Raw genomic sequence first — 13271 nt, 5'->3', positions numbered from 1 at the left:
TTTTTCTGTCTCCCTTTCCCCCCTGCTTTGAATCTTTCTCCTTATGCGTGCATTCTTCCATTTTCGGCCGTTGGAAACCTTTATTGACCCAACCCTTTGGCACTGGGTTTTAAAGTTAAAAAAAAAAATTCATTTTGTTGTGTCTGGTGGCTATGGCTGTACGATGGACCTCAAGCTTAAAAATAAAGTAGAATAAAATCAGTTGCTATCAGAGATCTTCCGGATCCTTCCATCGGATTTTTAAATGAGCTCGTTTCATTAGAAACAGCAGAAAAGTACTGCTCTTGACCTCCCGCACACATCGCAGCTCACCCCCAGCGATCTCTCGCTGGCCCCACTGGACCCCATGGACTCTCCAGGACTCATCTTTTCTGACCTTTCATCTGCATTCCAGGGTGTTGACACTCTTCCCCTTTCGAAGCATTCTTTTCCCTCAGGCTCGTCTTTGGCTTTTGAGATGGAGAGCTCCTGGTTTTCCTCCTACTTCTGTTGGCCTGTTTCCCATGCATACTATTCTCCTTTCCGGGACAGTACACATAGAAGACCAGGCTACATCATAACCCTTCATTTTCCGTTTTGTATTCCGTCTCCTACATTCGTGGCCTCAAGTACCACCTAGAGTCACATGATTTGTGCATTTGTATCTGAGATTTTGCTTCTGAAATCCCGTTCCGATTTTATATTCCACTCCATACTGGACATCCCTGGGAAGCTTTCCAACATATGGGTGCCTCAAAGCCACCTCTATTTTTCCAAAAGGAATTTTTCTCTCAAACCTGGTTTTCACTCCATGTTCCTTAACTCAATGCAAAGTTGTGCCTTTCACTCTCTTACACAAGCCAGAAGCCTAGGAGTCATCTGGGTAACCCTTTTCCCCCCATATCCACTCCATTTTCCCAATTTTCTGTCTGTCATCAGCCCCTTTTTAGTGATTAAGAGAGTGGGCTAGAGGTCAGGCCACCTGAGTTGAGTCCTGGCCCCTCTAGCTGCCTAGTTTTGGGGGAAAATATTAATTTGTCTAAGCCTTGGTTTTTTACAAAATGGGGATAATAATAGTATTCATCTCATGGGATTGTTGCTAGCATGATTCTCCATGGTGTTCAATACATGTTATTAGCATTCATTTCTCTTTACCTTCATCAACTTCTTTAAGCTACTTTTCTTCAGTCTCTCAAACTAGTTTTGCCCATTAACTATTTTCTTCCTGTTTTCATGCTAGTGCTCTGCCTGTTTCCTGCACACCACAGTAAATATGATCTCTTAAAAATGCAGACAGTCATGTTTTCCTTCCTTACCCTACTTCAAACACCTAGTGGTTTCCCTTTGCCCATGAGATAAAAAGCAAAATACTTAATAATGACCCACCTCTTCTTGGACTGTGTTCTTGCTCATTGTCTGTGCTTGAGTTGCACTGGCCTGTCATTACTTTGGATATGTTCTGCTTACATTAATCAAAAGATCTTTGCACAGGCAGTTTTAGTCCTTCAGGTGCCTTTTTCAGGGAAACCTTTGGTCACCATACCATTCACTAGTTTCTCCTTTCTAACCTGAACCACTTTACATATTTTTGCCTGATCTTTTTGATAAGTCTTTTCTCTTCTAGACTATAAGCCACTCAAAGGCAGAGACCATGTCTTTATTTTTTAAAAACCACTTTTATTTATTTCTTATGTATCACTTAGCATAGTGCTGGCACTGATTAAATATCTATTGTATGGATAGACCAATAAGTGAACAATTGAGTTCAACTATCCACTTTATGTGTTAACATTTACTGCGCAGAGTTGTTTTTATGGCATTAGACTCATTCGTGTTTCTACTAAATGTAAACAATTAGAGTTGGCTGAGCCTGAGTCCTTGTAGAAAGGAACTTTTGGCCTTATTGTGGTATTGAAAGGGGTGAAAATGTAAAAATGAGTTACACAAATCACAGCTTATTTTCCACTTGGCTTCTGATTCTAGGATGTCAAACATACAAGCAGCTCTGAGTATTAGAATTGGAAGATAACACCTTCATGATAAATTGGTCTTTGCCTAAACAGAACTCTAAAATATTTATTAGCTTTGCTAACAGGTTCTACCTTTGGCCAAGAGAATAGACATTCTTGAATTTTCTAACTTTGTTATCTCTCCTGAGAGAAAGAGAATAATAATTAACTCAGATTAAATTTTAGCCTCAGGAAGCCTCCTATGACTTAGCATCTTTCTAAAGAGAACTAAAAGGATGGGCATGCACAACTCCTACAGGAGTGTTATTTATTGAATTGAACCTTTCAATGGGATTTCTTTTTATTGTATTACAGCATATCTGATGGTATATATCAGACCTTACCTATTACTAGTGTTCTGAATTTAAAGGACAGTTAAAATTGATAGCCATTTAACACATGCTATGTTTTATCTGACACAGGAGCAAGAAAATAGGCTTTTCTCAAGCTTTCATTTTAACTTGAAAATTGGACGCCTTGATACTTTTTTGTATTACGATGAGATGTGTATTTAGCACTGGTCTAAGAAGTACCCTCATTGTCTTGAAGGAGGAGGGGGGAAACTATATATAAAAAGAGACCAAGGTGAATGGACCTTATGTGGAACCTGACTCATTCAAACCAACTATTAAAACAATGAATGAATTTGAACACTATTAAGATGGGATAATATTACTATCTTTATATTTTTTATGGCCAGACTGTCTTTTAAATGATAATATACTGAGCCGGGCAAGGTAGCGCCCGCTTGTAATCCTAGCATTCGCTTGTAATCCCAGCATTCAGAAGGCTGAGATGGGAGGATCCCAGTTCACAGCCAGCCTCAGCTACTTAGTGAGGCCATCCGCAACTTAGTAAGACCCTGTTTCAAAATAAAGAATAAAAAATAGGGCTGGGGGTGTAGCTCAGAGGTAGAATGTCCCTGGGTTCCATCACCAGTACCACAATAAATAAATAAATGAATAAATAAAACCAAAGTATGTCCAGATGATATGACATCTGGCCTTTTTGTGTCACACTCTGCAGGGTATTGTTGATGATGTTGGGTATTTCAAGGCTGAAACTGGATGAAGTTGAGTGCTTGGGACATAGGGTTTCACTATTGTTTTCTCCTTTTGTATATGTTTGAAGTTTTGCATATTAAAAACAAAAATATTTCTGTGCTCTCTTTTGCAGTAATATATTGAACCACTAAAAGAATAGTGTTTTGGTATATTCTTTGCCTGATTTCTGGGGAAGATTTGGTAGTATTTCTCCTAATTTCTAAATAATTTTTAAGCTTTTATATTTGTTTCATATGGCTTTGCTGTTGCACATTAGTAATAGCTCATTTTCCGTAGTCACTTAATTAAAATATAGAATGAGATTCACCTTTCCTCTAAGGGTTCATTTTTTTACCCTTTTGTTATTTTTATTTTCCCCTGTAATTGTGAAACCCCCAAACAGGATGGTTTTCCTGTTCTTCCTACACAGTGTAAAAACATTATGCTTGCCTTATCTAACAGCAGATGGTGATCCTTGACTTCCCATTTTCCTTCCTTCCTCTCCAATTCTGATGAACATTATTTTCTGATTTTTAAGCATTTTTTAACCAAAGAGAACATTAAGTATTCCTTACGTAGAATATGAACAAAGGCGTGTGATTACAAACGTTGTATTTGAATGTCTTTAACATGTACATCTATTGAAGTCATGGCACTTTGTTTTATTTTCTCTCTTTTATAGAGCGAGTCTTTGGTGGTTTGTGATGTTGCTGAAGATTTAGTGGAAAAGCTGAGAAAGTTTCGTTTTCGCAAAGAAACGAACAATGCCGCCATTATAAGTAAGCTAAAAGTAATTGCCTCCAAGTAAACATGCTCTTTGTTTTTATCTGATAGCTACATTTAATAAACTGAGCTTTAGAAGATTACATTCCCCATCACCACCTTTGAGAGTTAAGCCATAGCTGATTCTAGTGTCACAAAACAGAGAGGGGTGGGATATCCCCCTCCCACTTGCCCTCCTCTCCGCTGCCTGCTCAGCTCTGGAGAAGATGGTCTTCTTGGTCACTTGGGGAAGGGGGATTCCCATTTGTAGTGATCCATCCAACTCCACCCTTCTTAAGAGGCTGAAAATAGCCTGGACATGTATCCTTAAACAGAAACCTTGCCTACACCTAAAATGGTATAAAATTCAGAATTGTGTCCAAAGTGACTTTGGACCTCATTCCAACTCTAGAACTGAATTCTAGTTTCATAGAGAGTGCTTTTCAGTGTCACTTTCTTATGGAAAGGAAAAGGATGATTTGCATATTGTCTGTTCTACTACGCCCTGTATCAGATGCTACGTAGATTTCCTTTTATTCATAGGTAATATTTAATATGTGAGTAGTGATTTACAAAGGTGGAGGGGTGAAAATGTAAAGCCCTATAATATACTGAACAGGGATTTGCACCTGCTGATGTGAATTAATCAGAAGTGGTGACACTTTGCCATTAAGTCCGGTTCTGTTACAAAGAAATACCATAATGTGGGCCTATGGTTTTTAAAATGAATATGTGTTTCAGTGCCATTTTATCACACAAGGTGAAGCTATTTGGGTCCATATCAATTTTCACAGGATTTATTATAAAATCAGTGTCAAACTAAACATTGCTAACTTTTCAAACTAGTGGAAAAATATAGAGGCATATGTTATCTAAATTTATTTTGGAGCTGGGTGTGGTGGTGCACACTTGTAATCCTAGTACTTGGGTGGCTGAGACAGGACGATCACAGGTTCAAGGACAGCCTTAGGAAGTAGTGAGACTCATCGACCTAGTAAGACCCTATTTCCAAATAAGTAATAAAATCGGTCTGAGGGTGTAGCTTGGAGGTAGAATGCCTCTGGGTTCAATCCCCAGTACAAAAAAAGAATAAAAAGAAATAAATATTTGATTTGGCTTTGCATTATGTAAAATGTATTTGAGCTGGGCGTGGTGGCACATGCTTGTAATCCCAGTATTTGAGAGGCTGAGACAGGAGGATCGCAGGTTCATGGCCATCTCAACTACTTAGTGAGACCCTGTTTCAAAATAAAGAATAAATATAGGGCTGAGGGTGTAGCCCAGAGGTAGAATGTCACTGGGTTCCATCCCCAGTAAAAAGGGAAGAAAAAAAGATGTATTTCAATATAGATATCAGTGATCTTTGGTAATTTGGTTTCTCAGAATATTGGTACAACTCCTGGCTCTGGAGAAGCTAGGCATCAGGAGATTTCTCCTAGTCTGAGCCACTTTCCCTTGCAGTTCTAACCATGTTGCGCATAGACCAGTCTCAATCTTAGTCACCCTTGGGACCTTTTCTTATCTAGGAATTTGCATTTGAGTTACAAAGTTCTTCATATACAGAATAAGTGTTAACATGAAGTTCTAAATAAGTAGGCTAGGTGCTAGGAAATGTGGGTAAATATACAAAAGATGACTGCTTGAAAAAGCAAAGACGGGTCATAAGCTAAAACTGGGAATGGGTTTTATGTTTCTGTTTCTTGACATTTTAATTTTAAGTGCCCTCAAAGGGGCTGAGATTTCATGGGTTGTTAGTTCAAGGTGACATCGGAATCACAGTTTACTCATACTGTGTTTTTATTTTAGTGAAGATTGACAAGGATAAACGCCTGGTGGTACTGGATGAGGAACTAGAGGTTGGTTGAATGAGCTAAATAGAGTTTTTATAGTTAAACAGTTGTTACTGCACTGAAGATGTTCCATAATAGTTTACATGTACCTCTAAGATGAGTGCTAAACCATCTTTAGATGCCTATTTATTATGTATGAAAAGCATGGGCTAAGTATTGTATACAACATTGTTGTGTTGAATTTAACTGCCTTCTTTAAAGTATTAAGGAAATAATTAGCAGACGTTAGTGCCCAGTAAAAAGTGACTCTACTTTGTAAATTCTATATAACCTGAGTAGTAATTAAAAACTCAAACCTTACAACTTAAGTGTTTAATCACTAAGTAATTGAGGATGAATAAATTAACTTTTCCTAAAATTAGATATTTGCTCTGAGAGTCTAGCTTGTTATGCAATATATCCTGATAGTTGGAACATAAGCATCAAATACGATATATTCTCTCAGAGAGCCCCACATTTAGTTAATAAACGGAAGCAATTTTATTTTGTGGCACATGATAATGAATTTATAACTACTAGTGAAATGGGTACTTGATATATTTCCTAAGGATTTATGGGAAAGGGAAGTTTTAAAAATTCTTTTTCTCTGTGGTGTTAGGGCATTTCACCGGATGAACTTAAAGATGAGCTACCTGAACGACAACCTCGATATCCTTTTCTTAGTGCTTTATAAAAGATTTGTTTTTGCAGGACTTGGTGACGCATGCTTATAATCCCAACATTTGGGAGGCTGAGACAGGAGGATCGTGGTTCGCGGACAGCCTCACTTACTTACTAAGGGCCTTTGCAACTCAGTGAGACCCTGTTTCAAAATAAAGAATAAAAAATTAAAAAAAAAAAAAAATAAGGCAGGGGCTGTAGCTCGGAAGTTGAATGCCCCTGGGTTCCATCCCCAGTACTGCAAAAAAAAAAAAAAAAAGTTAATTTCTTTAGTGGTCAGAACTTTGTATATAAGCTAATTTTGTTAGACTTCTATATCATGATGAAAACCAAATTTTAAAATGTATGGCCAGGAATGATAATGTACAGCTATAATTCCAGGAGGATTGCAGGTTCAAGGTCAGCCTTGTTACTTAGTGAGATCTTGCCTCAAAATAATAAAAGGAGCTAGAGGTATAGCTAGAAATAGCATAACCCGGGGTTTAATCCCCAGTACCAAAAACTGTGTGTGTGTGTGTGTGTGTGTGTGTGTGTGTGTGTGTGTGTGTGTGTGTTGGATTAAAACAAGGAAAGGTCAATGTCTTAGTGGAGTGAATTTAAAAAAAAAATCCCCTTTATTATAATTTGTGTACAAAAAAATTTAGAAAGAAAAATCTATATTAAATCTTTACTTTGGTAAATTTCTATTTGAGAGATTTATAAGTTATCTTTGGGCCCTTTTATTATTTTGTGGAAAGATAAGGAAGATATGGCCTGAATGAATAAAACACTACTTTGCTAGTCGTAGCTCCCCAAGTGTTGGGAAGGACCTGTCTCAGAGCAGTGACTTTAGTTTCTTTAACTTGAGAAAAACCTTCATTGTGTATAGTTACAAATATCAACATGATGATGGAAGAGTTTCATATCCTCTGTGCTTTATTTTCTCCAGTCCTGTAGGTAAGTGAATTTCTTTAAATAATGTCTAGTTGGCTTTGATCTAGTTAAACCATCCATTGTTAGGCAGATTTTATGCTATTTCTGAAGATGAAGTTGTTGAATAGTCTAAACTGAGGTGTGTGTGTATGTGTGTTTGCATGCATCCCTAGATAGGAGGTGCTAGAATGGATCATGTCTTAGGACATCATCTCTTTACTTTCTTTGGATGAATTCCTAAAAGTATAATTGTTGAGCCAGGCATGATGAAGCATGCTTGTAATTCCAGATACTTGGGAGGCTAAGACAGGAGGATTGCGAGTTCGCGGCCAGCCTCAGATACTTAGTGTGAGGCCCTCCGCAGCTTAGCGAGACCAGAAGAGTGTAGCTCAGAGGTAGAATGTTCTGAGTTCAATCCCCCAGAAACAAACATACACACACACACACACACAAAAAGAGTGTGTGTGTGTGTGTGTGTGTGTGTGTGTGTGTATTTATGTAGGTCTATATAATTGTTGGGTTAAGCTATACATACATATTAATGATCTTAAAATATACTTTTTAGATAATAGAATATATTTTTGTATTTTAATCTTATTTATAATTACATGAACTTTGTATAGTCATAATAATATATCTGTGTTCATCTCCTAAATTTTATTCACCAGTGATATGCCTATAATCTTGAGAATGGTCCAGGGTAGATGACATTTGTTGTTAAGATGGAGCGGGCTAGGATGTGGCACAGTAATAAGAGTACTTAGCTAGAGGCGTGAGTCCCCAAGTTTGCTCCCCAGTGCCACAAATAAATAAATACTAAATAAATAAAATGGGTTACTGGTATGTAAGGAATCCATTATCACCTGAATTCTTCTCCCAACTTTATTATTTGTATCATTTTTAACCCTTAAAAATACTGTAGTATATTTTTAACATAGTACATAAGCAAACTGTTCTGTTTTTTCCAGAGCGCACCTCCCTCCCTGCCCTACCACCATCTCAAAACCTCATGTTTTAAACATTCGTAAAATTGATCTTGATGATTAGTGTCAAAATTAAGATAGTGCTGAACAAAGTTTTTCATGTTTGGAAGAATCTAAAAGTCTTAATATACAAAAGTCTAGAATTATTTACTTTTGCTGACATATAGACTTATTTATAGCTATTTCTCTTTACACAGGCATTATGCAATATAAGACTCAAAATATAACCCATATACATTTACAGCAAAGTTTTCATACACTTAGTAGCAAAGGAAATGTGTAATTTTGAAAATTAAAAATAATGAACATTCTTTTCAAAATCTACACCTCATTTCTACATTAATCTCTGTTTTCCAGGATGTAAGCCTGAACAACAGATGATGTATGCTGGGAGTAAGAATAAGTTAGTCCAAACAGCTGAATTAACCAAGGTGGTATCTGTATTTGATTAGCTTGTTGATACTATGTTTTTCCTTAGAGTCTAAAGAAATACTGAAGGAGTCTGGATGGTTAAGTATTTTTTATGTAATTGAAGGTTATTTAGAACACAGCAGTAAATTAGCAAAGCTTTTTATTGTTGGAAGTAAAATGATAATGGTCTTTAAGACAAAATGTGTTTTTTAACAAACTGATTAGAAGAAATCACATTCAATTTGTGAGCAGCTTTAGAAAATCCACTGTAACTATTAAATCTATTGAGAATTGTCTCCTGTATGGTGATTTTTAATAGATAAAGATCAGCATTGAGACTCTTCTGATCCTTTACCATAGTGTAAAGTGCGCCAGATTCTCTGCTGGAGTTCTCTGTTTTACAGCTGGCTGTATTGTATCAAATCTAAAATTGTGAAGGATATCAATAAAGCTAGGTCACAGTTTTATATGAGACGCTTGATTTAAGATTTAATATGTCCCTATTGTTTTAAGGATTTTTGAAGGTTAAGGGTAAAGAAGTACTTGGTCTCAAACTTCATTTAACTTCCATATTCTGGGTCGAGTTGGAAAAGTATATACATATAAGACTATGAAATAGAATATCATTAAAGTTTATTAAGTAAGTGTTTCCTTTTAGGGACAGCATCAGTGTTTTCCCCTTGGGTGTTTAATCATCAACTTAAGGAATGTCTTTAAGTGCAATCTGTTTTCTCATCAGCTCATATGATTATCACTTGCTGCCACCAATTTGTGGGCACTACTTTTTCCTAATTTATTTAGTAGGAAAATTCTGGAATTGCTGTAAGGTGATTAAGGAGCTCTCTAGAGTGCTTGGCCAGCAGGTACAAAGCTCTGGGTGCAGTCCCCAGCACTCAAACAAACAAATACACCTAAAAACCCAAACAAAGCCGGGCATGGTGGCGCACGCTTGTAATCCCAGCATTCGGGAGGCTGAAACCAGAGGATCGCGGTTTGCGGACAGCCTCGGCTATATAGTGAGGTCTTCCGTAACTTAGTGAGACCCTGTTTCAAAACAAAGAATAAAAAATAGGGCAGGGGGTTTAGCTCGGAGGTTGAATGCCCCTGGGTTCCATCCCCAGACCCGCAAAAAACAAACAAACAAACAAAAATATTATTAATAACCTCGGTCTGTAATCCTGTTTGCTGTACAGTGCTAGAGTTGAGACATCACAGTATTTCTATTCTATAGAGAAGAAAACAGGTTCAAAGAATGAATGATTTACACAGGGTTACACAGTAGTAAATGTCAGCTAGAATTCAAACTCACATCTGGCCCCAAATCCCACCCATCCTGGGATAATACATTGTCTCTAGAGCCATTTCTGGACCTGTGGTAATTCAGATTTTTGCTGGAAGTTTGTGGCTGTGGCCCTCCCTTTCATCCTTACAAAGCAATCTACAGCTGGCATCTCTAAAATTACTCAAACTGTAGAGGATCAGCAGCGTGTTCCTCCAGGGCCCAATGAGATTGCTTTTAGCTGCTTATTTAGGTGTCTCTTCTAGTGGACAAGGTTTATGGAACTGCTTTTTTAGAGTATTGGGAGATTTGTACTTTGTAAAAGTTTTGGTCTGAAGTCATCTTTATTCCTATATTACATGCTTAACATTTGAAAGAAGTACTACCTAATTTGCATAGGTGGTGTCATGAATATGAAGGAAGCAGAACTTGCTATTTAATAATCAAATATGTAATGTGTCTATAATGTGTTCTTTTCCTTTTGAAAGAGTCAAGAGTCTGACCCAAGTTGTATATATTTTTTCTTAAGGTATTTGAAATAAGAAATACCGAAGACCTCACTGAAGAATGGTTACGTGAAAAACTTGGATTTTTCCACTAATGTGAACTTCTGTGTTTCTCAAGTATTTATGTATTAACCTGACCATACTGGAACCAGACATAAATACTTATTTATGCCTAAAAATGCACTGTTACTTAACAGTTTGTTTCCTGCAGTAAAGAAAAATTCTTCATTTGTGCAATTTGAACAAAGAGGAAATCATCTTCATAGTAATGAAACTTTGTAAAGTGTTTCCTTATATTTGTAATTGTTAGGTGGACTACTTTTCTCCAGGGACTTTTTGCACTCTTATGACTAATTTCTATAACTTATGGTTCAGAATTTGTTACTATTTACAGACACCATTGGAAAGTGGGTATTAGATTGTGATAGACAACAGTTGCCTCCTTTTGACAAATACTGAATATTAGCAGTTTATATATGAAAATAGTATATTATCACTTGTCAAATCATTGAAATTAATTTGGAGTTTTAAGACTTGAGTGACCCAATTTTGAGCCACAAGTAGTAATTTACTATAACATAACCTGCATTACAAGTACATTTTTCCTCAATTTCATACCTCTTTCAGTTTCCTGTATCTTTTTAATTAAGTCTAGGAACTATGTTCATCAATCATTCATTTTAGGTCGGTAGTTAGATTTTATGATAGAGTTATGGCTATTAGATTTTCTTATGGAAAATAGCATCTAGTTTTAGAATTGGTGGGTTATAAGGGGTTCATTCCTGACTATGTCATTTCAAATAGTTTTGAATCTAGGTTATTAACACTTTATTTATAAAGCATCTCTTAATATCTTATAAACACTAATTATTTCAAGTATGTTAATACTGTGCCTTTGATTTGTTAGCTTTAATGTTAGTTTAACATTTTTACACTGCCAGTATTCTAGATTTGGTGAAATTGATACTTTTTTAAAGGGTCCAAGTAAAACAATTTTCTAATGTGTTTATCTGAAATTTGTAATAAAAACAACTTATTATTTTTAAATTTCCAACTATCTGCTTGCATTGATGAATATATGGCAGTTGAGTTCTAATTTTGGGTATATTTGTTTTTAGTTTTGTGCCATATGTAAAAATTACTTACCTTAAAACTTTGGCCATGGTTAATAACAACACTTCAACAGAAATCATATCTTGTATTCTAAATGTCAGGAGATATTCTAAGCTGAACACCTGAATAGTTAACTAAATGTCATGTTAGATGGTGGTACCCTTGGCATAAAGTGAGAATTCGAATGCTTAGCATACTTAAAAACAAAGATAAGTAACTGTTGAATGTTAATTTGATAAAAGGTCTAGAGACCCTCGAGGCTAACTGAATTTGGTAGTCAGTTCTTATATTAAGAATAATATAGTCATTTCAAAATTAGCAAAGGTATTCTTTTGATGTTGACATATTTTCTCATAACATTCTTTGCATTTTATTTTTGAGGGTTCTGTGCCAACTTTAATAAAGAGGTAAAGATAGTTGGGCTTGTCACAATATTGAATTAGACCATCTTCTTTCCCAGTACTGTTTGGTTTCACTAATCTAGAAGTAAGGAAGCAATCACAAATTGGAGATGAGGAAGTACTGGAGTAGATATTTTGTTTGTTTAATTAAAGGAAAAGTTCCTTTATTCCAGTTTCCAGAAAGAGAGAAAATTTGGCACACAAAATTTAAGAATTCTTTAAACATTAGGCATTTTGATACTGGAGAATAACTTGCTAATAGTTCCACAAAAATATAAATGAAATCCAAGTGAGTGGAGAATAACGTTAATGTTTTTAAGTGAAAAAAAATGAGATTTGGTTTTTCCTGGCTTAAGTCAAGAACAGACACTAGTGCTACAAAAATGTATTTTTTCTAAATGTGATTTCTTATTTTGTCATGCATATTTTAATTTAATTTTTTTATTTGAAAGTCCTCTATAATGTCAGATAACATTTGACCTGCCATACACACAACTGGTAGTTCCTTTATTCTCTAAAAGGAGCAAAGAACTGTGATAAACTGCTTGTTTAAGCTTGTCTCTTTTTCAGAACAACAGATAGAGGTTGGGGGATCAGTAGAACATTTCTTACTCTGTTTGTCTTGTAGGGCGACTCACAAATCCTGTGCTCTAAAGTGTTCCACAGACATTTATATTTTACCCTTTAACTAAGTTTTGCGCTTTCTTTTTAAGCACATTTGCTGTTTATTCTTTTTTTTTTTCTGCCTTCCCCAAAATAGTAACTACAACTTCCTAATTCCAGTTTTTGCATTCCATATCTTTCCGGCACAACCATTTCCATTCAGCCTTAAATCTTAATCTTTCCTTTTTGGCAGCAACCTTTTCCTGGGAACCTCCTTCATGGTGTCCTAAGTCAGCGTGTGTTTTGAAATTATTGGCCTTGCTTAAGTTCTGCATAGCATCTAATGTCAAAATAGAACCAACTAATAATCACAGTATGGTTTTTGTGGTGACAAATGACATATGAAGAAAACTGTTCTCAGGTTACTATGCTGAAATTCCAAAATGTTTTGAGTAGTAATCATTTTGTTCTGGTATCAAAGCAACTATGTGAGAAAAAATAGTTGGTTGACTGTTTTTGTTTAACTGACTTCTAAAATAAATGTTTGAATTGTCTATTTCTAAAAAGTTTACTAAATGCCTTGTGCAGTTAAACATACTCTTGTTTAAGAGGGTGTTGCTAAATTTTTTATTGTCGTTACTAAACAATCTATGTGGCAAATGTCTGTCCGCACTTTCCCTCCCTTTTATCTCCTATTTTCAGGAGTCAAACGTAGCCATAAACTGCATCCTGGTCTGACACTTTAACTAAAAAGTTTCTA

The 13271-nt window shown here is 35.9% G+C and overlaps 1 protein-coding gene across 1 annotated transcript; it reads left to right on the top strand.

The window, feature by feature from the left end:
- Positions 1 to 805: 805 nt before the first annotated feature.
- On the top strand, positions 806 to 10489 carry GMFB (glia maturation factor beta; the record flags this gene model as incomplete). Its single annotated transcript, XM_080707151.1, has 7 exons — positions 806 to 862; positions 3714 to 3810; positions 5600 to 5649; positions 6242 to 6291; positions 7136 to 7239; positions 8556 to 8629; positions 10418 to 10489. 7 exons carry the CDS (start codon positions 806 to 808, stop codon positions 10487 to 10489), a joined length of 504 nt encoding a protein of 167 aa, XP_080563277.1.
- Positions 10490 to 13271: the final 2782 nt, after the last annotated feature.

This window comes from Muscardinus avellanarius, assembly GCF_963383645.1.
Source record: "Muscardinus avellanarius genome assembly, chromosome: 12".
NCBI classification, from domain to species: domain Eukaryota; kingdom Metazoa; phylum Chordata; class Mammalia; order Rodentia; family Gliridae; genus Muscardinus; species Muscardinus avellanarius.
Note: the sequence above shows the minus strand (reverse complement) of the source record. Positions and strands in the feature narration are given on the sequence as shown.